This window comes from Perognathus longimembris, chromosome 10 (assembly GCF_023159225.1).
Source record: "Perognathus longimembris pacificus isolate PPM17 chromosome 10, ASM2315922v1, whole genome shotgun sequence".
Classification (NCBI taxonomy): Eukaryota; Metazoa; Chordata; class Mammalia; order Rodentia; family Heteromyidae; genus Perognathus; species Perognathus longimembris.
Window position 1 is genome coordinate 41727202 of NC_063170.1, and position 24780 is coordinate 41751981.

Genomic DNA, 24780 nt, shown 5'->3' on the forward strand with positions numbered 1-24780 from the left:
TTGGTTGAATGGTTCAATGTTTTAATTTGATAATGCCCCATGCTTGTGGCAAAGGATACACTGAAATGCTCAGGAATTGCTGGTAAGAATACAAAATGATGCAACCATTTTAGAAAACATTTTTCAATGTCTTATAAACTTCAACATATGCTTACCATACAGCCCAAGAATCCTATCCATATGTGTGCTCCCAAGAGAAATGAAAATGTGTGTTTACACAAAATCTATACATGAGAGTTTATAGTAGCTCAGTTGAGAATTCCAAAACACCAGGAACAAACCCATGTGTCTCTGGTGAGTTGAAAAAATACTCAAAACAAAAAGAAATTGTTCTAATGACTACTGATCCCAGCACAACATAGATGGATTCCAAAAGTACTGCACTAAAAGAAGCTAGGTCTACAAAAGCTAAAAGAGGCATGATTGCACTTACATGACATTTTGGAAAGAGACTAAACTATAGGAATAGAAACACAGTCTCTGAAGGGCAGGAATGGGCAAGAGAGTTATTGACTGTGGAGAGACTCAGAAAGCTTCGAGGAATGATGCGTAGGCGCTACATTTTGTTTGTGATGGTGGTTACACAATGGCCATGCATTTTTTATTTTTAGCCCTCCTCAGACTGTGCACTGAAATGGCCTCATTATCCCTTTATGAAGATGACACTGAAATAAACATTACAACATTATTGATCACAAAACCAAAACCAATGAGCACCTAGGAAGAAATCTACTGGACAATGGACATTATGTCAACATGGAAAACTAAAAAGCATTACTGAGATAAAGAAAAGCTAAATAAGTGCATGGATTGATATGTCTATTAGTCGGAGCCAAAACATGACCAAAAAAATTCACCTTACTTAAACTGATCTTTAGGTTCAATGCAATCACAATAAACATCCCAGAAAAATGTGTTTTGAAAAATTTAAGAAGCTGGAGCTGGGAATGTGGCTTAGTGATAGATTGCTTGCCTAGTATACATGAAGCCCTGGGTTCTATTCCTCAATACCATATACACAGAAAAGGACAGAAGTGGGTGCTGTGGCTCAAGTGGTAGAGTGCTAGCCTCAAGCAAAAAAGAAGCTCAGGGACAGTGCCCAGGCCCTGAGTTCAAGCCCTAGTAATAAGCTGTGCTTAGAGCATAAAACAAGTAATAGACATGCCCTAACTGATATTCTTTAATTCCCTTGAAAGGTAAACCTGTGGGAATTGTTGAATTTACCAATGCCAACACTGGACATCTAGTTCACAAAACAGGAATCATAGAGATGAAAGAAGAACTAAAAGAAGGTCAATATAATATTTGTATTAAGAATGGAAAACAGCCAGGTATTGTGGCTCAGACCTGTAATCCTAGCTACACAGGAAGCTGAGGTCGAAGAATCACATTTTGAAGCCAGCCTAAAAAACATTTATCTCCAATTAACCCCAAAAGGCTGGAAGTGGAGCTGTAGCTCAAGTGGCAGAGCAACATCAGCTATGACAGACAAAGCTCAAGGACAATACCCAGGCCCGGAGTTCAACCCATAGGACAGGAAGGAAAAGGAAGGGAGGGAGGGAAGGAGGAAGGGAAGAAGGAAGGGAGGGAGGGAGGGAGGGAAAGAAGGAAGGAAGGAAGGAAAGAAGGAAGGAAGGAAGGAAGGAAGGAAGGAAGGAAGGAAGGAAGGAAGGAAGGAAGGAAGGAAGGAAGGAAGAAGGAAGGGGCAGTGGAGAATACCATGGTACTTACCAGTGGATGAGATGAGCTGAGGCCTAAGCTAGGCCTTCTGACTAACATTTATTGAGCTAAAACTGTCCTGGGTGCTTACTCAATATCCCCATTACCATCAAAACAAATTCACAGACTGATAAGGAAGCTATTGCAATCTGGATTTTATATAAAAAAGCTACAGCTTTGTAAGACTAAATGCCTTTCCAAGGACACAAATCAAGGCAGTGACAGATTTACTATTCATACTATCAGTTTGCTCCTCAGGAGGGGTCTGATTGGAGAAGCAAAAATTACTACAGATTATAACATTTTGCATTCAGAATAAGTGTGAGGGCTGGTAGGCTGGCATGCTGGAGACTGTGATTTGCTGCAAATTAAAAATCTAGACATCAGCACTATATCTCTGATATAATACAACCAGGGAAAGGAATGGCATTTCAGCAACCAATAGGAAAAAAGTGACAAATTAGGACCCAACAAAGGCATGAAGCTTGATTGAAATTACAGTTCTTCATACTTCACTAATATGGGCAAAGGTAAGAAATGTTAAGTCACAAGATGCCCATACACTGTATGAAAATTCATTTCGGTACACAGCTGCATATAGCTTTTCCTTGTAGACTAAGGGTGTGGTGAGGCAAGTTTTCAGTTAGGCCATTGGCATTTTGCCAAGCCTCTGTCAAGGATGGGAGTTAAAGAGGGAGGGAATGTGGTTTAGTGGTAAAGTGCCTACCTAGCATTCATGAAACCCTGGGTTCAATTCCTCAGTACCACATGAACAGAAAAAGCTGGAAGTGGTGCTGTGGCTCAAGTGGTAGAGCACTAGCCTTGAGCATAGAGAGGCTCAGGGACAGAGCCCAGGCCCTTGAGGTCAAGGACCTGGACCAGCATAAGAAAAGGGGGGGGGGCAGGGGCGAAGGAAGGGAAAAGGAAAGTAGGGAGGAAGGGAAGAAGGAAGAGGTGAAGGAAGGTGTTATTTATGTAGGCCAGATTAGCCTCAAATTTGAGCTCCTCCTGCCTCAACCTCCCACATTCAGGTATTCTCTACCACATACAACAATGTTTAACTCTCTAGTGAAAAAGATATGGTTAAAACTTACCTTTTCTGGTGCAGCTATACATCCACTATGTAAACATGAATACCTTTACTACTAGTGAATTAGTGCATTTTTTATCACTTGTGTCAGAAATAGCAGTTCAAATTGGCTTGTCTGCCTTGAGCCTGTAAATCATAGCTACATAAGAGGCTAAGATCTGAGGATCACAGTTCAAAGCCCAAGGAAACAAAACCACAAGACTCTCCAAGTTAACCAGCAAAAGCCAGAAGTAGAGCTGTGGCTCAACTGCTAGTGCCAGCCTTGGGCAAAAAAAAAGCCCACCGAGAACAAAAGGACAGTATTGGGGCATGCACATGCATACATACACACATTCACACAAAACACAGACTTTTCTTTGTTATCACTTGTGTTGAGAAGTAGAGTTTATCACACTTTCAAACAGTTCCCACTGTCAGGTAAGTATGTGTTTGTGCATATGTGTGGATGGGTAGATGGACAGATACACAGATAATTGAGGCATAGGCTAGTAAAATTCTAACTACTAGCTCCCTGAGAGGAACAAATCCTTAATTTTGTATCATTAGGTTTCTTATAAATATTTCCACTACATCTGACATAAGCTACCAGTAGGAGATCAATGAAGGTAATACTGAAAAGGCAGATTCCAGCACACCACTGTAGAATTCTGCATACAATTTTTGCAAGTCTTAAGATGACTTTGAAATAAAATTAAAAGGAGAAGGGGGGAGGAGAACACTGTCATAAAATTCAATGTATGTCCTACAAAATTAAGAAAAGTGAGGGAAAGGGCGGGTTGGGAGGGATGGGTGAAAATGTTGAAAGGGGTGACATTGATGAAGATGCAGTGTTTTCATAGACTACTTTGTTAAATGGCAACTCCTTTGTACAACCACTTAGAGATAATAAAATACAGTAAAAAGAAATAAAAGAAATTTCAACATATATTATCTATATGATAAATGTATTATCAACATATTTCCCCCTGGAAATTGAGTAAAATCATGTTTTTAGGCTGTAAGTCTCTATAGTTTACATGTATAGTGCTGAGGACTGAACCCAGATCCTTGAGCATAGGAGACAAACATTGCACCACTAACCTACAGCACCAGCAACTACAATTTAACCAGTCAGCAGTATTTTATTATACTAATAGACAACAAACTGGTCAAGGTCTATGAGAGAGATACTGACAGAGTGCAGATTTATTGATTGTTGGATGTTTATCTTACTGATAAACCATTAGCTGTGTCTGGCCTGCACTTTGCACCTGCTTGAGCTAGGGAAGGAATGTACCATCCTCATCCCATCCTGGCTGGACATGGAGGGCCAAAGCATGAAGAAAGGAAAAGTGGTTCCACATAGCTACTAATAACCTTCTAAAGGCGCATCGTATGGTGGGTCAGCTGTGCCCTCTTCGGATATATCAAAGACAGCATGTCTTGTTTCTCAGGCCATAGAAAGTCTGAAAAAAATCACTAACTATTGTGCAATTGTTGGGACCTAAGATTTGGCTGCTTAAACCCTTGCTTGTGAAGAAGTTGCAGACTAGATGCTAACAAGACTGAAAGCCTGCAAATCTTAAATCTTTTCATTATAAAGCCTAAAGACAACAATAAGACTTCCTCAGGCCTAGAGTAGCTCATGCTTGTAATTCTAGCTATTCAGGAGGCTGAGATCTGAGGATCTTGATTAGAAGCCAGTCTAGGAAGAACAGAAAAGCCCTTGAGATTCTTATCTCTAATTAACCACCAAAAAAGATAGAAGTGGAGTTGTGGCTCAAAGTGATAGAGTACTAGCCGTGAACAAAAAAACTCAGGAACAGAACCCAGGCCCTAAATTCAAACCCCAGGAGCAACACCAAACAACAACAAAAAGCATCACAAAAGAGACTGAATGTCAGACAACACAGCCATAGAGATGACCAGATTCTTAAGTCTCACTAAACATTTTCTAACTTGTACTAACATTCTGAACTGTAACTGGTGAGGCTGAAGGCGAACTCTGCAAGTGCAGAGTTTTATGATAAACAAACAGACACATTTTACAATCTAAACTGTAATGTATTAACAACGCAGACTGGCAGACAAGTTGTGCCAACAGGGTGGCTGGATAGCCAGAATGGGTTGAGCCTTTCAGATGAACATGGAACTCCAGCGCAGCTCACCCGGCTGTTTTGCACTTGGTCAGGTCTTTCTGCAGTAACTCATCCAGCGCATTCCTGATCGTCTCCACACACACTTCTCCTCTGTGGTGTTTCTTGGACGCCAGGTTCCATACGGTCTCAAATTCCTCTTCAGAAAGCTGAACACCAATGTTACATAGGATCTCTTTAATCTGGAAAAAATAATGTATTAAGGCCACACCAGGGTCTGGGAGTGCAGCTTAGGGGTAGAGTGCTTGCCTTGCACACATGAAGCCCTGGGTTCGATTCCTTAGCACTACATAAACAGAAAAAGCTGGAAGTAATGCTGTGGCTCAAGTGGTAGAGTGCTAGCCTTGAGCAAAAGGAAGCCAGGGACAGTGCTCAGGCCCTGAGTTCAAGCCCCAGGACTGGGAAAAAAATAAACCTTTCATAATATCAAATACTATGAATATTTATCCCTCCTTCCCCCCTGCCCCTGGCAAAAGTATAGGTATATGCTTGTGTGTGTGTGTGTGTGTGTGTGTGTTTTTAATTAAGAAAATATCCAAATTCTAGACATTTTACCACAGAAGTGGACTTGTTATTATTAATATGAGAGAATATTATGAATAGAAGATATATGATGACTTTGTGTTATGTGTACTTGTAACCTTTTTTTTTCTTTTTTCTGTGGTGGTACTGGGACTTGAACTCAGGATCTTGAGCTCTTGCTTAGGTTTTTCCACTCAAGGTTGACTCTGTACCACTTGAACCATATCTCTACTTCTGGATTTTTCCTAATTGGAAATAAAAGTCCATGAGATTCTTATCTTTCATTAACCACCAAAAAGCTAAAAGTGGAGCTATGCTCCAAGTGATAGAGGACTAGCTCAGGGATAGTGCCCAGTCTCTGAGTTCAAGCCCAAACACAACACACACACACACACACACACACACAGAGAGAGAGAGAGAGAGAGAGAGAGAGAGAGAGAGACTCACAGACTTTCTAGCCCTGTCTGGTTTCAAACTAAAATCTTCAGATCTTAGCCTCCTGGGTAGCTAAGATGGCAGGTGTGAGCCACCAGCATCCAGCCTGTATTTTCTGTTGGTTTGGTTGGTTGGTTTGTTAGGAGAAGCAGCAAGATTCAAATAAAAAGAGCACAAAGAATAGTGTAAGACTTGCTGTAACTGAGCCATTTATTTGAGTCATTTATCGTCACCCTAGTCTGTGGGTGCCATGTAAATTCTTCAAATGTTAGTTTTCTCACTTTAGAAGATGGGACTTAGGGCTGTGAATATGGCCTAATGGTAGAGTGCTTGCCTTGTATACATGAAGCCCTGGGTTCAATTCTTCAGCACCACATAGATAGAAAAGGCCAGAAGGGGCGCTGTGGCTCAAGTGGCAGAATGCTAGCCTTGAGCAAAACAAAGCCAGGGACAGTGCTCAAGCCCTGAGTTCCAAGCCCCAGCACTAGCCAAAAAAAAAAAAAAAATAGAAGATGGCCTTGGGCTGGGAATATGGTCTAGTGGCAAAGTGCTCACCTCATATACAAGAAGCCCTGGGTTCGATTCCTCAGCACCACATATATAGAAAAAGCCAGAAGTGGCACTGTGGCTCAAGTGGTAGAGTGCTAGCCTCGAGTAAAAAGAAGCCAGGCACAGTACTCAGGCCCTGAGTTCAAGCCCCAGGACTGGCAAAAAAAAAAAAAAAAAAAGAAACCAAAGAAGATGGGCCTTTATAAAAGGTATCTAACTGGGATGTTGTAAAATTTAGACTTATGACTATGCAATAGGATCAAAGGATCACACAAAGAGCTGAGCACATGAAAAGCAGCCATGCTGGCTAACAAGAATGCCTCTGCGTGTTACAAAAAATATCTAAGAAAGTGAAAACTAGTACTGAGAAGACAGGATAGAATGGGTAAAGGGAGTAAAAGATGTGGAAACAATTTTTTAATGAACGAGATTTAAAGTAAGAAAACCATTTACTACCTTCCACCTGGATTACATACAGTGAGACCCTTCCCCCCAAAACAAAGTGAGGCACAGCTGGCTCAAGCCTGTAATTTTAGCTACTCAGGGGATGGAGATCAAGAGGGTCACAGTTTGAGGCCAGCCCAGGCACACAGAGCCATACCCTATCTCAAAAAAAAAAAAAAAAAAAAAACAGAAAATTAATTAATTATTGAATAACCAGAGCAGAAAGAGCTTGAGGCATGGCTCAAAAGGCAGAGTGCCTGATAGGAATCATGAAACCATGAGCTAAAACCCCACCATTGCCAAAAACAGAAGGGGAAAAAAAAGGAAGAGAAAGAGAGAGAGCGAGGAGGAAAAGAGAGGATAGGAGGGAAGTAGAATGTTTGTTGTGAAGCATTCAGGAAACAAAGAAAATAAAAAGAGAAATGAGTAGGAAAAATATTTTTAAATATTACATTAGGAAAATATTAAAATATTAGGCAGTGAATGGGAAAGCCAAAGAAGTGGAATGCTTGCAGAATATTCCTATTAAACAGAATGTCAACTGCTAAAAGGTCTTCTAGAAATCATATATACCTTGGTCAGAAACTAGCCATACAAATGAATACTACACCAGAATAGCAGAGCTGCTAGCACATTCAGCTGCTCAACAAAAACAGCAATGTCCCTAAGCACAGCTGCTGTCTCCTCCCAGGCAAGGGCACCTAACTGGTGGAGAGAATTCACTGAGAGGTCCCAGGCCCCAGAGGCATTCCTCTCAGACATTAGCAAGCTACCAGAAGTGTGCAGAACAGGTAACAGGGAGTGAAAGCTACTTGTTGTCAAGCTAATGAAGTCACTTCCACCAAGTCTTAGAGTTCTTGTAATCTACAACTGTGAGCTCAAGTGTGTCCAGTTAGAATATTTAGACACCAAAAACCAAGCAAGAGCCAAACCCTAGCCCCTCCTGCCTGTATTCTACCTATTCAGGAAGTGAGATGTGAGGAACTACATTTGAAGCCAGACTGGGCAGGAAAGTCCAGGAGATTCTTATCTCCTCTTAACTAGAAAAACAGCTGGAAGTAAAACTGTGGCTCAAGTGGTAGAGCACCAGCCTTGAGCAGAGAAAGCTACAGGACAACACCTAACACCTAGGCCTTCAGTTCAAGCCAGAGTACAGGAAGGAAGGAGGTAAAGGAAGGAAGAAAGGGAGGGAGGGGGGGAGGGAGGGAGGGAGGAAGGAAGGAAGGAAGGAAGGAAGGAAGGAAGGAAGGAAGGAAGGAAGGAAGGAAGGAAGGAAGGAAGGAAGGAAGGAAGGCAAAGAAAGAGCGGGGGTGAAAGAGAGAAAAAGAGAAAGAGGGAAAGAGAGAAAATAGAAAGAGGGAAAGAAAGAAAGAAAAAGAGAGAAGGGAGGAAGGCAGGGAGGGAGGGCCATGTGAAATGATTTGGAGGTATCTCTTCTCTGACCCCCAGGGCCAATCCTGGCCTGGCTTTTTGGTGGCAGTTGGCATGCATCATCCTGAGTTTCCCTTCTTTCCCCTGCCACAGTGGGAATGAATTGTAGAAACAAATTTGTCATTTGTTAGTACTTAATACTTAGTAAGCTTTCAACCGGTCAATCTGAAGTCCCAGGCGACATGTATCTCATGTCTCATTCCACCTCTGGATATAAAGGTTCTGAGGAGGGAGTGCTCCTGGGCTCCATGTTGCTTTCCACTGTGCAAATCTGCATGGGCCGATCCCATGAGCACTGATCCTTGCACTTGACGTACAGTAGCTACCGTGACCTAGTCACTGCTGCTGTTTCTAATCCATCTAGAAGGAAGATCACTGGGATATACAAACCATGTTTTATGACTTAAGAGAAAAAAAAACACCACTGCTGGCGACTCACACCTCTAATCCTTTCTACTCAGGAGGCTGAGATCTGAGGATCTCAGTTCAAACCAGCCAAGGCAGAAAAGCCCATGAGACCCTTGTCTCCAATTAAGCACCAAAATGCCAGAAGTGGAGCTGTGGCTTAAATGGTAGAGCACTAGTCTTGAGAAAAAAAAAAAAGAAAGAAAGAAAGAAAAAAGCTTAGCACAGTGCCCAGACACTGAGTTCAAGCCCCAGGACTGGCATCAACACTTTCCCCTACCCCAGATAAATGAATGTGGTGGCAACAGGACAAATTTTAATCTGAGATATTGGCTAGCTGAGGACAGGAAGGGAGACAAGATGGGCCTCCAATGCTAAGGATATTTACACAAGGAAGGGATTGGTCTTTTTTCCTTTTCCCAACTAAGAACAGGATTAAATGATCTAGAAAATATTTTTTATCTTTCTAAGGAAATTTTTTAAATCATGAATGAAATGTTTCCTGTCACATAATGAATTCTTCAACAATTATACCAAGCCAGGCATGATGGTGCCTGCAACCCCAGCACTCAGAAAGCTGAAGCAAGAGGATCTCAAGTTTAAATTCAGCCTAAGCTACATAGCAAGTTCCCAACCCTCTTTCCCACACACAAAAAAGTGGATGGATGGATGGATGGATGGATGGATGGATGGATGGATGGAGGACAGACGGATGGATGGATAGACAGATAGATAGATAGATAGATAGATAGATAGATAGATAGATAGATAGATAGATAGACAGATAAATAGACAGATACAGAGATAGATACAGAGATAAAAAGATACTAGGCACCAATGTCTCAGGCTTATAACCCTAGATACTCAGGAAGCAGAGATCTGAATATTTGGGTTCAGAGCCAGCTTGTCAGGGCAAATACTCAAGACTGTTATCTCCAAGCTAACTGTTATTTTCAAGCTAAAAGCTTGAAGTGGAGGCATGGTTTAAGTGGTAGAGCACCAGCTGCAAATGGCAAACGCCAAGCAAGCATGTGAGATCCTGAGTTCAAGCCCCAGTATTGGGGGAAAGAAAAGAATTGTGCCAGGAAAGCCAGCTGTGGTGGTTTAAGCCTGTAATCTCAGCCCTCAGAAGGCTGAGGCAGGAGGATTTTGAGTTCAAAGCTAGCCTGAGCTTACATATGAGACCTTGTCTCAAATAATAATAAACTTAATTATAGTTATTGATGAGTATTGATCTTCATCCTTGTGTGTTTATGTGATATTGACATTGCTTTTGAAGTGATTGCCTTACCTCTTCTTTTGATCTAGCCTGGAAGAAGTCTCTTTCATACACTCCTTTCTGGGCGAAGATGGTAGGATGCAGTAATGAGTAAGCATTGCCGTCTTTGCCATAATTTGTTCTGTCACTGATGCGACGGATTCGTGGGGCAGGAATATCAGATCGGACAGTTGGAACACCAAAGATGGGGTAACCTAGGTCATTGATCAGGGAAGAAACAGATCTAAAATGAGGCTATGTGGTGCAGTAGCCAATTGCCATGATGTGGCTCCTGGAGGCCTGAAACGTGACTGGCCTGAATTACAATGTGCTGTAAGAGCAACTTGTGTCCCAACTACTGGGGAGATGAGGCAGAAGGGGCACTTGAACCAAGGAGCCAAAGGATGGTCAGGGCAACAAAGTGAGAGCCATCTTAACAGAGGGAGGGAGGATAGGCTTAATAAATGTATTTTTATTTTGGATACTTATATTTATATCTACAATTAATTGCTCGTTTCCTTTATTTATGGGGCTTTTTGAATATACTACAACATTTTAAATGTAAATGTAATTCCAATTGCATTTCTATTGGCCAACACCCAATTGTAAAGGGAGTGACACTGGGACCTAAAAGTAGGTCTATTAGGTCTGGTTACCAGGCCCTGGTGGCTCACATCTGTCATCCTAGCTACTCAGGAGGCTGAGATCTGAGGATCAAAGTCCAAAGCCAACCCCCAAATCCATGAGACTCTTACCTCCAATTAAGCACCAAAAAAGCTAGAAGTGGAGCTGTGGCTCAAGAGGTAGAGCAATAGCCTTGAGCAAAGAAAGCTCAGGGACAGCATCCAGACCCTTAGTTCAAGCCCCAGAGCTGGACAAAAGAAAAAAAATAGCAGGCTGGGAATATGGCCTAGTAGTAAAGTGCTTGCCTCGTATACATGAAGCCCTGGATTCAATTCCTCACCACCACATACATAGAAAAATCCAGAAGTGGTGCTGTGGCTCAAGTGGTAGAGTGCTAGCCTTAAGCAAAAAAGAAGCCATGGACAGTGCTCAGGCCCTGAGTTCAAGCCCCAGGACTTGCTAAAACAAAAACAAAATAGCTAAGGGTACTGAGGTATGATTTAAGTGGTACATTGCCAGTCTAGCAAGGAGGAGGCCCTGGGTCCAATGAAAGACCATACAAAAAGGGGGGGGGGGGAGTTTCAGAAAAAAGTACTCACTGGGAGAACACCAGGTGCAGATAAAGGCAGAGAGCAGGGAGCTGCAGTAGAGCTAAGCAGTGCTTTGGTGCTTCACTGCCTTAGTGCCACTGAAAGCGAGGGGAGTCATTAAAACAAATTCCCCACCACTGTCCACAGAATGAGTCAACTCTACCACTGGCCACACTTGGACCTCAGACTTCCAGCCTCCAGAACAATGGAAAAATACATGATAGAAATTCTGTCTTGGAATCCACCCAGCTGGTGGCCAGGCAGATGGGCTCCCGCCTATCATTCCTCCCACTCAAGAGACATGGGTAAGAGGCCAACCCTGAGGCAAAAGAGTCAGAAACTGTATCTGAAAATAACTAAGGCAAAAAAATGGGGGGGCTAGGGTATGATTCAAGTGATGGAGCAGCTGTCTAGCAAATGTAAGGTCCTGGGTTCAAAACGGAGTATGCCAAAAAAAAAAAAAACCTAACTAGTTTGTGTACTTCATTATGGCAGCCCTGGCAAGCTAATGTGATATGGAAAGTGGTATTTATCTTATAAAAAGCTCTTTAATATTTAAAGGCAGAGTATGTATGGAACTAAGAATCACATAGCTGGGAAGTCTGAATTAGTACATATGCAACATACAATTAGCTCGTCTATGTGGGTTTCTGTTCTATTAATGTAGAGAAAAATCATTTTAGCTGGGTGCTGGTGGCTCACACCTGTAATCCTAGCTACTCAGGAGGCCGAGACCTGAAGGTTATGGTTCAAAACTAGCCTACACAGGAAAGTTTAAAAGATTCTTGTCTTCAATTAATCAGAAAAAGGTTGGAAGTGGATTGTGGCTCAAGTTGGAGAGCACCAGCCCTAACAGCAAAAGCTAAGCAAGAGCACAAGACCCTGAGTTCAAGCCCAGGTATGGTACTGGTACGTGCGCATGTGGACACACACACATATTTTACTTTGAGTCAACATCAGCAGTTCAGCCAACAGTTTGTGAGACACCCACCCCGAGTACTTAGGATACAGAATTAAATGTAAAGTCACAGCTTTGAAAAATTTCACAGTCTAGTGCAGAGAGAACCTAAGCACAAACAAAGAATGCTTGACTGATCATTTTGAAACTTCACAAATTTGGTGACACACTTACAAATAGATGGAACAGCTCCAACAACTGCATTGATCTCAGAAGACGTTGTCGTATAACAGTGAGCAACTTTATCGGTCGGTCTCAAAAGTGTCCGCAGAGTCTGCTCTGAGCTCCCTGGTTCTTTTGGGACCATATCTTCAGGCTTGATCAGCAGGGTGGGTTCGGTTTCTTCTAAGTTAGCCTCAGCAGGGTAGGTGCAGTCTGGTTTTCTACCTTTAGGGAAAATAAGAGACAGTTCCCAGTGGAAAGCAGGCAGGAGAATCATCATCAACATTAACCCTACCATGGAATAAATAGCAAGCTTAGGCCAATGTTGTCCACCAGAAAAATCTGTCCATGCTATTACCTGAGTATTTTCCTTTTGCCACTCAATTTTATTCTGAAATGAAAATTTCAAATATGAGGGCTGGGAATATGGCCTAGTGGCAAGAGTGCTTGCCTTATATACATGAAGCCCTGGGTTCAATTCCCCAGCACCACATATATAGAAAACCACCAGAAGTGGTGCTGTGGCTCAAGTGGCAGAGTGCTAGCCTTGAGCAAGAAGAGGCCAGGGACAGTACTCAGGCCTTGAGTCCAAGGCCAAGGACTGGCAAAAAAAAATTTAAAAAAAATTCAAATATGAGAGACTAAGAGAAACTATAGAACCCATTCTTTGTTTTCCTTAAAAAATTTTAGTTTATAAACTTATAAGTAAATATGTAGGGTGGTATGCAAGTATATATAAATATAGTAGATTTAAGGGAGAAGTCAAGTTACGTAATTCCTTAGAAAGGCAAAATCAAAGTTCCACAAAATACAACACCAGGAAGTGGGTGCTCTAAAGGGGAAGGAGGAGACATCAAGAGGAAAGGGGTAAACAAATGAAGAGAAGAGGGGGAGAATGTAGTCAAGAATCCAATGCATATTCTACAAAATTAAGAAGAGTGAAGAGAGGGGTGAGTAGGAGAGGGATGGGTGAGAATGCTTAAAGGGGTGACACTGATCAAGATATATTGCATTTATAAGCTGCTTCATTAAATGGTAACTCCTTTGTACAACTATGTAAAGATAATAAAAAAATTAAATTTTAGAAAGGAGAGAGAGTGTGAGTGTGTGTGTGTGTGTGTGTGTGTGTGTGTGGTGTGCGTGTATTCTCATATTTAACTCAAGCTAACAGACTGCCTATCCAGAAAGGAAATAAGAATCCAATGCACCATCAGGCATCAGTGAGTGGCTCACACCTGTAATCCTAGCTGCCCAGGAGGCTGAGATCTGTGGATCTTAGCTCAAAGCCAAGACCGACAAGGGGGCTGGGGATATGGCCTAGTGGCAAGAGTGCTTGCCTTGTATACATGAAGCCCTAGGTTCAATTCCCCAGCACCACATATACAGAAAATGGCCAGGAGTGGCACTGTGGTTCAAGTGGCAGAGTGCTAGCCTTAAGCAAAAAGAAGCCAAGGACAGTGCTCAGGCCCTGAGTCCAAGCCCCAGGACTGGCAAAACAACCAAACAAACCAACAAGGACCAACAAATTCAAGAGACTTTTATGGCCAATTCACCAGCAAAAGACAAAAAGGGGAGGCCTGTCTCAAGTTGAAGAACTCCATCATCTTGACTGATAAAGCCAAGCAAGCAAGAGCCTCAAGGCCTTTAATTTAAGACCTAATACTGGTACACACACACACACACACACACACACACACACACACACACACACACACACTCACTGGGAACTCAGAAAATTATCTTAACTCATTGTATAACTAAAACCCAGGGCTGGATACTAAAACATATGCTTAGCCCATGTGCTTAGCATACATGAAAGAAAGTGTGAAGGTGGAGCTGAGAACGTGGCTTAGTGGTAAAATGCTTGCCTAGCTTGCATGAAGCCCTGGGTTCATTTCCTCAGCACCACATAAACAGAAAAGGCCGGAAGTGGCGCTGGGGCTCAAGTGGTAGAGTGCTAGCCTTGGGCAGAAAGAAGCTCAGGATGATGTTTTGTAGATTTGCTTTGCTGAGTCAATTCTGAACTTTAAAGAGGAAATTCCTGAGACATGATTTTCTTCTTGTTTTTGTTTTCCAAAAACCTGGTTATTCCATAGCTACCAGTAGAGGGCACTCTGGTGTTTTGATGTCCAGAAGAACTTAAAGGCCTGGTAAGGCCTTCAGGTCCAATCTAGGTTTGCGGAGACAAAGTGGAGCTCTGGAATCAAACAACCTTGATAGAGCCATTCCATCATTCCTTTGTGTGCGATCTTTGCAAAAAAAATAATAATAAAAAAAGCATTCACGTCCAGAGTTCCAGATCCTCTAACACCACCTCCTCTCAACAAAAAGCAGAGAGCTAGAGAAGTCTGACAGAAAGCCTCTTCAGAAAGCTGAAAGCCATTGTCTTCCAGTACTTACCCCTGTCCTCCACAGGCCAAAAGCCAGACAGAACAGGATATATGAATATTCCTGGCAAAACACAGTTGGACTCTCCTGGACCTACTGGACCTAATGGCCCGGGGACACTCGTACTATCTGACCTAAAGTCATAGAAGACAAACTCCTCCTCAGGGACTCCACTGAGAACCAGCTGTAGAAGTTCATGCCTATAATCCAGCTCTGGGGAGGCAAGAAGGAGGGAGGAAGGGAGAGAGGGAAGGAGAAGGAAGGAGGGAAGAGGGAGGAGGAAGGAAAGGAAGGGGTGGGGGAGGGAGAGGGAGAGAGGAGGAGAGAGATGAAGGAAGAAGGAGGGAGAAGGAAAAAGGGGAGAAGGGAAGAAAGGGGAAGGGGAAGGAAGATGATGAGGGGGACAAGGGGAGGAGGAGGAGGAGGATCCCACTGAAAATGGCTGATGAGACTGGGAATAACTTAAAGAACTATTGGTACCAAGCACCAGTGGCTCACTCCTGTATACCTAAGTACTCAGGAGGCTGAGATCTGCGGAGCACCGTTCAAAGCCATCCCAGGCAGAAACATCCTTGTGACTCTTATTTCTAATAAACTACTCAAAGAAAGCCGGAAGTGGCGCTGTGGCTCAAGTGGTAGACTGCTAGCCTTGATAACAAAAAGGATCAGGGACAGAGCCCAAGCAGGAGTGATGGGGGGGGGGGGGGCGGTTAACTATTGGTTTGAAAACAGAAATCATTGAATTAGAAGAAAATAACTCTATCACACACCCCCTTGATTTCTGAGAAGGATGGCATAGATGGGCTGGAAATGTGGCTTAGTGGTAGAATGCTTGACTAGCATGCATGAATCACTGGGTTCGATTCCTCAGTACCACATAAATAACAAACAACAGCAACAACAACAAAAAAGCCAAAAGTGGCACTGTGGCTCAAATGGTAGAGTGCTAGCCTTGAGCAAAAGAGAAGCTCAAGGACAGTGCCCAGGCCCTGAGTTCAAACCCCAGGACTGGCAAAGAAAAAGAAAAGAAAAGAAGTAGAGACCATTCTACGGCTTTCACAGGGAATGGGAGGAAAGGCTGTCAACACATTGGGCACATGCTCATATAGTCATAAAAGACCCAAATTTGGTTTCGGCCTTGCAGAAAGACATGATCTAAGAATAAAAATGAGAATGATAGTATATTTAATTTTTCAGAGGAGCGGCATTCCAAGGGGAAATAAAAAATGTAAAACAACCTTTCTAAAAAGTTAATCATCTCTAATAATCATCATAAAATTAAAGCAAATAAGATATCATTACATATCAACTAAATTATAAGAATGTTTGAAATAACACTCGATGGTAGCAATGCTGGAGTAAACCACAGAGGCTTGGTTGATAAAATTACAAATTGGTGCAATCATTTAGAAAAGCAAAATGAAAATAGAGCTACTTCTGGGACAATAATAACATTCATAAGAAAGGAGATATAATTAGAAGCAGAAAGCTTCTTGAGGGAAGATAGTCATAGCATTACCTGTATTACTTTTAGGAGATCTGGAAACAACCTAAATTTCCAAGCATGCAAAAAGGTTTAGTATCTAATATATAAGTAAGCACAACAAATTTTAAAAAAAAAACTGTAAAAAGCCAGGCACCAGTGGCTCACTCCTATAATCCTAGCTACTCAGGAATCTGAGATCTGAGGATTGTAGCTCAAAAGCCAGCCCAAGGGCTGGGGATATAGCCTAGTGGCAAGAGTGCCTGCCTCGGATACACGAGGCCCTAGGTTCAATTCCCCAGCACCACATATACAGAAAATGGCCAGAAGTGGCGCTGTGGCTCAAGTGGCAGAGTGCTAGCCTTGAGCGGGAAGAAGCCAGGGACAGTGCTCAGGCCCTGAGTACAAGGCCCAGGACTGGCCAAAAAAAAAAAAAAAAAAGCCAGCCCAAGCAGGAAAGTCCCTGCAACTCATCTCTAACTGCCCATAAAAAGCCAGAAGTGGAGCCATAGCTCAACTTGGCAGAATGCTATCCTTGAGCAAAAAAGCTTAGGGACAGCACTCAGGTCCTGAGTTCACACTCTAGAACCAGAAAAGGAAAAAATAAACAGTAAAAGAATGCTTACATTCCACAGAAATTTGAAAGATAAATTTTAAGAAGCCAGATGAAATGGGATATCCACTGTTACTTTAGAAAGTTTAAAATACACATAAAAATCCTATCATGCTGGTGCACATCTCTAACTTACACAATTTGGAGGCTGAAGCAGAAGAATTATAGATAGATAGATAGACTTCAAAAATCAGATACCTTTAATAATGACTCTTTTTTCATACTCCTTAAGAGTAAATTTGTCTTTCCAGTTCAGAAAATTTGCAAATTCTAGATAGTTAATCATGCCATCATTATCCACATCACAGTAGTCAAATAGTTGGTCCAGGAGCTTCGTATCCAAACGTAAATTGGCCTGGCTACAAGCTCCAAGCAGCTCTACTTTATCTATCATCCCGTCTCCATTCTGAAACAAAAATAGAAAGAATTTAACACTATCTGTGAGAGCAGACAGTATCGATTATTTAACAACAAAGGGAAAAATGAAATTAAGTTGGAGATGGAGATAGGAAGATCAAGGTTTGAGGCTACTGGGACGGAAAAGTTAGTAGTAAGACTCCATCTCAAAAAACAAACCTGGTGGGCTAGAAATATGGCCTAGTGGCAAGAGTGCTTGCCTCGTGTACATGAAGTCCTGAGTTCAATTCCTCAGCACCACATATATAGAAAAGGGCAGAAGTGGTGCTGTGGGCTGGGAATATGGCCTAGTGGCAAGAGTGCTTGCCTCGTATACATGAAGCCCTGGGTTCAATTCCCCAGCACCACATATATAGAAAATGGCCAGAAGTGGCGCTGTGGCTCAAGTGGCAGAGTGCTAGCCTTGAGCAAAGAAAAGCCAGGGACAGTGTTCAGGCCCTGAGTCCAAGGCCCAGGACAGGCAAAAAAAAAAAAAAAAGAAGTGGTGCTGTGGCTCAACTAGGACAGCACTCAGACCCTGAGTCCAAGCCCCAGGACTGGCAAAAAAAAAAAAAAATCTTGGTTTGGTGGCTGATACCTATAATTCTAGTTATGTGGGAAGTACAAATGGAAGGGTCCCAGTTCAAGACCAGTCTTTGCCCCCTATACCGCCACCCCCCCCAAGTAAAGTAAAAAAGGCCGGGGATGAGGCTGAATAAGCACAAGGCCCTGATTTCAAACCCTAGTACCACCAAGAAGTAGAGACACACAGAGAGAATAGCTCTATCATTTCAAAGAATTGGTCTCAATTTCCACACACAGGGAGTCATATTAAGCAAGACTGATTATCTTTAAGTCCACCTCACATACACCCAGTAATTTCAGACTCAAGAACCAAGTGTGCAGGCCCAATTTTATTTTAATAGTATTACTTAAACCAGGGAGCAGGGATAATCTGGATACATGATGGCATTTCATGTGGTTGGTGTTCTGTACTGCTGACAGCTCTTTACAACTTCCTATCCTCCCAGTGGTGTACTGTGTGTGTTTTCTTCAGGCTCTTTGCTGGGTGGAGTATAAGGAAGATCTGATTTGTAATTGCTGCTACTGTTCATTAATTCTCCTGTCAAGAAGAATTGTGTGTGTGTGCACGTGCGTGTGTGTGTGCACGTGCATGTGTATGTGTATGTGTGTGTGTGTGTGTGTGTGTTCCAGTATACTTGTAGCCTGAACTCAGGGCCCGGGCCCTGTCCCTCAGCTTTTTCAATCAAGGTAGAACTCTACTACTTAGGCCACAGAACTACTTCCAGTTTTCTGGTGGTTAATTGGAGATAAGAGTCTCATAGACTTTCCTGCCTGGGCTGACTTTGAACCACAATCTTTAGATTTCAGCCTCTTGAGTAACTAGGGTCACAGGTGAGAGCCACCAGAGTTCTGGCTTTGTCGGGCAAGCATTGTGATGCCAACTGACTTGCAAACTTCCTGAAAATGTACCTGTCATATGCACTCTCAGTTCTAGCCGGCCAGTGCTATTCTAGCTTATGGTTAACTCCCTTAGCCTACACCTCATCCAGTAAAGGGTGGGATGTACTATGGCCGTTCCATAATTAACAATTAATTTCATAAGCCACAAATATTCATTTAGGAAATCATAGTTTGTGCTGTTTTAGTTTTTAAAGTTTTTTCTATTCAATTAAATTGGGGAATCCACTTTCAGATTCAAATCATCAGAAATGATCCTACAGCTGTATGTGACGTGCCCCACTTCGCATCACCCTCGCAGTAAAACATTCCGTAAGGACACCAAGCTCTACGCTGTGCCTATTAAAAGTTAACCGTTTAAAAGGCATATCAATATTAAATAATTCTCAGTAATTTCCTCCCTGCTTAATTTAATTTTATCATAAGGAATGTGCCTGGTGGTTTACTCAGATAATCAACAGCTATTAAGATGATCATATTTCCCATAATTGCATTTCAAATGAATTTTTTAAAGCAAAGCACTATGTACTGTGGCAGGTTGTCTCCTGTTAGTACTATGTAAATTAAAATCCCCTCAAATATCATACTTGGGAGATAATCTAGACTTCAGGGGAAAGGGGCTGAGGTGTAGGTCAGTGACAGAATGGCAGAGAATTTTCCTGGTACATGTGGAAAGCCCTGGGTGCTATCTCCAGCATTGAGAGACAGAGACAGAGAGACAGAGATACTTGGCTCAGGGCTTCTTGCTTACTAGCAAGATACTCTACCATGTTCTTTTTTGCTTTACTTTCTTTTTTTGTTTTTTGCCCATCCTGGGGCTTGAACTCTGGGCCTGAGCATTGTCCCTGGACCTCTTTGTGCTCAAGTCTAGTGCTCTACCACTTGAGCCATAGCCCCACTTCCAGCTTTTTCTGAGTAGTTTATTGGAAATAAGAGTCTCACAAGGCCACACCTGTAATCCTAGCTATTCAGGAGGCTGAGATCTAATCATCTCAATTCAAAGCCAGCCTGGGCAAGAAAATCCATGAGACTTATCTCTAACAAACTACTCAAAAAAGCCAGAAGTGGCACTGTGGTTCAAGTGGTAGAGCACTTGACTTGAGAAAAAGAAGCTCAAGGACAGCACCCAAGCCCAGAGTTCAAGCCCCAGGAACAGTTTTATTAAAAAAAAAAAAAAAAAAGTCTCACAGACTTTCCTACCCAGGCTGACTTCGAACTGTGATCCACAGATTTCAGCCTCCTGAGTAGCTAGGATTACAGGTGTGAGCCACAGGTACCCCACTAGTTCTTATTTTAATATTGAAGAATTATCTTGAAATGAGTGGGGTATAGCTTAAGTAGTAGAGCACTTGCCTAGACAGTGTGAGACCCTGAATTCAAATAACTGCCAATTTTTTTAAATACCTATAAATACAAATTGGTTTATCTTAAAAAGCTAGGCAGCCTCAGTAGACGAATGGATCAGGAAAATGTGGTACATATATACAATGAAATTTTATGCCTCTATCAGAAAGAATGACATTGCCCCATTTTTAAGGAAATGGAAGGACTTGGAAAAAATTATACTAAGTGAAGTGAGCCAGACCCAAAGAAACATGGACTCTATGGTCTCCCTTATTGGGAATAAGTAGTACAGGTTTAGGCAAGTCATAGCAGAGCATCACAAGAGCCCAATAGATATACCCTTATGAACACATAAGATGATGCTAAGTGAAATGAACTCCATGTTATGGAAACAATTGTTATATCACAGTTGTAACTACTTTCAACGTCCCATCTATATCTGTAGCTTCTATTATTGATGATGTTCTTGTATCACCTTCCTGTGGTTGTACCTACACTATCTCTGTAATCTTATCTGAGTATATTGGAAACTGTGTATACTGGTATTAGAAGTAGGAAATTGAAAGGGAATACCAAAATTGAGAGACACAGGGTAAAAAAAGACAAACAACTACAAAAGCAATACTTGCAAAACTGTTTGGTGTAAGTGAACTGAACACCTCAGGGGGGGAAGGGAAAGGGGGAGAGGGAGGGGGGTATGAGGGACAAGGTAACAAACAGTACAAGAAATGTATCCAATGCCTAACGTATGAAACTATAACCTCTCTGTACATCAGTTTGATAATAAAAATTTGAAAAAAAAAAAAGCTAGGCATTTGGATTTTTACACACTTTTGTTCTGAGTTATTTAAGTGTAAACCCACTGTTTATCACCTTTATACTAACTGGGTTGTTTTTTGTTTTGGGGTTGTTGTTTTTTTTTGGTTTTTGTTTTTTGGGTGTTTTTTTTTTTTTTTTTTTTTCCAGTCCTGGGGCTTGAATTCAGAGCCTGGGCACTGTCCCTGAGCTTCTTTTGCTCAAGGCTAGCACTCTACCACTTGAGCCACAGCACCATTTCCTACTTTTTCTGTTTATATGGTACTGAGGAATGGAACCCAGGGCTTATACATGCTAGGCAAGCATTCTACCACTAAGCCACATTCCCAGCCCGTAATAACAATTTTTAAAATGAAAACCCAAACCCTCATTTTTGTGTGAAATGCAATTGAATGCTGATTTATAGATGTCTGGACCCTATACAATTAGTCTAAAAATAACTGGGAGGGGAAGAGGGAGTTGAAATAAGAGAACCTAATGATAGATAGTAATCTGTTACTACTACTCAATTCTGCAGTAGGACAAACGCAGCTACGAATAATAATCCACATAAAGAAAGGACTGTATTTCAGTGAAAGTTGAATTACAAAGACAGTAGGCTGTGATGTAGCCCTGAGCCAAGCACTTGCCTAGCAAGTGCTATGTAATGGATTTGATCCCCAGTACAAAAAAAAAGGGTTTTTTAAATCCAAACAAAGACAAGTAGTGACTAGATTTGACCCTGATCTGCATCTGCCTGCTGGAATTAGTTCAGCCTATACATAACCCAAAAGGTCTGCCCTACCACTGACCTTGTCATAATGATGAAAGGCCTCCAGCAAACTGTCAAAGTTTTGGAAATTAAATTTCTTCAGGTGGTGTCGGACGGCTGCAATCATGGCTCGCTGTCTATCTTTCCCTCGAAGACATTCTTCCAAAGGTCTATTATGAATAAGATCACCAACTCCTGTAAAAGAAATAAGAAAAGAAAGTCTTTGTGTTTTTTGTTGTTGTTTTGGGGATTTTTTTTCTTTCTTTTTTTTTTCTTTTTTTTTTTGTCAGTCCTGGGGCTTGGACTCAGGGCCTGAGCACTGCCTCTGGCTTCTTTTGCTCAAGGCTAACACTCTACCACTTGAGCCACAGCACCGCTTCTGGCTTTTTCTATATGTGTCGTGCTAAGGAATCAAACCCAAGGCTTCATGTATATGAGGCAAGCACTCTACCACTAAGTCATATTCCCAGCCCCTTCTTTTTGGTTTTGTTGTTGCTGTTATTGTTTTGCCATTCCTGGGGCTTGAACTCAGGGCCTCAGTACAGTCCCTAGCATTTCTCCACTCAAGGCTCATTCTCTACCACTTGAGCCACAACTCCACTTCCTGATTTTTTGGTAGTTAACTGGAGGTAAGAGTCTCACATACTTTCCTGCCCAGGCTGGCTTTGAATCATGATACTCACATCTCAGCCTCCTGAGTAGCTAGAATTACAGATAGGAGCCACTGGCACCTGGTTCATTTATTTCCATTTAAGGAGGAAAGTGAGGAGGGAAGGATAGAGGGAGGGAGAGAGAGAGAGAGAGAGAGAGAGAGAGAGAGAGAGAGAGAGAGAGAGAGAGATCTAGCAACCTCAGGGAATGAAAAAAGCCTCCTATCTAACTATGATGCTATTATACAGAACTTTTTTATGTACAATAAAGTAAGCCTGGACCAAGGGTTCACACCTGTAACCCTAACTATTCAGAAGGCCAAGATCTAAAGGTCTCAGTTCAAAGCCAGGCTGGGCAGAAAACTCTATGAGACTCTTACCTCCAAAAAGCAGTAACAAGTTAGAAGTGGAGGAATGGCTCAAGTAGTAGAACACCAGCCTTGAGTGTAAAAGCTAAAGGAGAGTACCCAGACCATGAATTTAAGCCCTAATATTGCCAACAACAACAAAAAGTACATTAAATAATTAAAAGAGGCAGGCAGTGGTGGTTCACTCCTGTAATCCTAGGTACTCAGGAGGCTGAGATCTGAGGACCATGGTTCAAATGCAGCCCAGACAGTAAAGTATGTGCATCTCATCTCCAATTAGTCACCAGAAGTGGCACTGTGACTCAAAGTGGTACAGTGCTAGCCTTGAGCTGAGAAGTTCAGGGATAGTGCCCAGGCCAAGTTTAAGCCCCATAACCACCACCACCAATAATAATAATAATAATAATAATAATAGAAAGATAGTGGTATTTCTAGCCTATCACTTCTCTGCTCAAGAGAAAAACGAAAAAGCCTAAGTTTTGTGGGACATCATCACTCCCGTTCAACTCCTTTCTTTTCCTAAGTAAGACAATGGAGTCTTTGCTTGACTACTTATTATTCAACATTTATGCACAACACTGAGGATCTGAAAGCTGGGACTACTCCCAACTGAGGGCTATTCATCATGTCTGGAGTTGGCTGAACTTCTATGATCTTTTGTAAAATAATAATAATAATAATCAAATTTGTTGTTCCCTCCTAGATTCCAGTTGGCTCTCCAGTTCCCATGTTTCAGACTGACTTCTTCCCATCCCATCAGTGTTACTGGAGCCTTAGCCAACCCCCACCCCATCACCACCAGCACCCCCTCATCCCCACCGACAGTTCCATTCTCCAGGAGTCCTGGCCCCCATGCCCAGTGAGAATATCCTCACCTGTTTCAGATATGGTGGCTAGTGGGTGTTACCAGAGAAGATTTTCTGCCTCTACTGTTTTTCTCTTGGCCTACACACTTCCCCACCCTCCAGCCCAACCTCTTAGCAGTCACTGGAGCAAGGTCATCCTGGCAGTTGGCTGTGATATGCTAGCTGAACTAATTTACAACACTGGTTCCAGTTTAAGTTATCTAATTTTTACACCTATCCTGTGTAACTCTCTATCAAGGGTCTTTGTTAAATAGGTATCCATGGCTAGTGTAAGTTACTTATTCATCATACAATCAGGAGCTAATTATGCTAATTATTTCCCTCATGGGAAAGCCCCTGAGAAGAGGTGAGAAGCCCACCAGTAATACTGGCTCCAGAGACAGGGCAAGTGCTGCAGACCTAGGCCATCAGACCATTCTAAAGTGAACAAGACCCCCAAAAGACCCTGGAAGGGGGCTGGGGATATAGCCTAGTGGCAAGAGTGCCTGCCTCGGATACACGAGGCCCTAGGTTCGATTCCCCAGCACCACATATACAGAAAACGGCCAGAAGCGGCGCTGTGGCGCAAGTGGCAGAGTGCTAGCCTTGAGCGGGAAGAAGCCAGGGACAGTGCTCAGGCCCTGAGTCCAAGGCCCAGGACTGGCCAAAAAAAAAAAAAAAAAAAAAAAAAAAGACCCTGGAAGGGAAATTCAAAACAGTAAGGAAGCTAGGCACTGGGGGTTCCCACCTGTAATCTTAGCTACAGGGAAGGCAAAGATCTAAGGATTTGTCAGCCTAGGCAGGAATGTCTCTTATCTTCAAGTGAGACTCTTATCTCCAATTAATGACCAAAAAACTGAAAGTGGGGCTGTGGAGTGCTAGCTTTGAACAAAATACCTCAGAGGCAGTGCACAGGCCCTAGAAAACACACACACACACGCGCACACACACACACACACACACACACAGAGTTGGGAAGTCTGATATGGCAAGTCCTCTACCATAGATAGCCCAGCCCTAATTGGTAAATTTTTAATGCTATTTTATATTTTAGTTCTTTTGTGCTGGTACCGAGGGCTTGAATTCAAGGGCTCCTAGTGGCTCTAACCACTTGAGCCACACATCTGCTTCCAGCTTTTTGCCAGTCCTGACCCTTGGACTCAGGGCCTGAGCACTGTCCCTGGCTCAAGGCAAGCACTCTGCCACTTGAGCCACAGCGCCACTTCTGGCCGTTTTCTGTATATGTGGTGCTGGGGAATCGAACCCAGGGCTTCATGTATACTAGTCAAGCACTCTTGCCACTAGGCCATGTTCCCAGCCCA

General features: G+C 42.5%; 1 protein-coding gene across 1 annotated transcript in view; it reads right to left on the reverse strand.

The window, feature by feature from the left end:
* Positions 1-1119: 1119 nt before the first annotated feature.
* Efhb (EF-hand domain family member B) overlaps positions 1120-24780 on the reverse strand; it is a 55962-nt gene continuing 32301 nt past the window's right edge. The window contains exons 9-14 of the mRNA XM_048354773.1: positions 21636-21790; positions 17005-17212; positions 12335-12547; positions 10022-10203; positions 4957-5126; positions 1120-1243 (exon numbers count right to left, since the gene is read on the reverse strand). Coding sequence (XP_048210730.1) covers positions 1120-1243; positions 4957-5126; positions 10022-10203; positions 12335-12547; positions 17005-17212; positions 21636-21790 — 1052 coding nt within the window. The remainder of the gene's footprint in view (positions 1244-4956; positions 5127-10021; positions 10204-12334; positions 12548-17004; positions 17213-21635; positions 21791-24780) is intronic.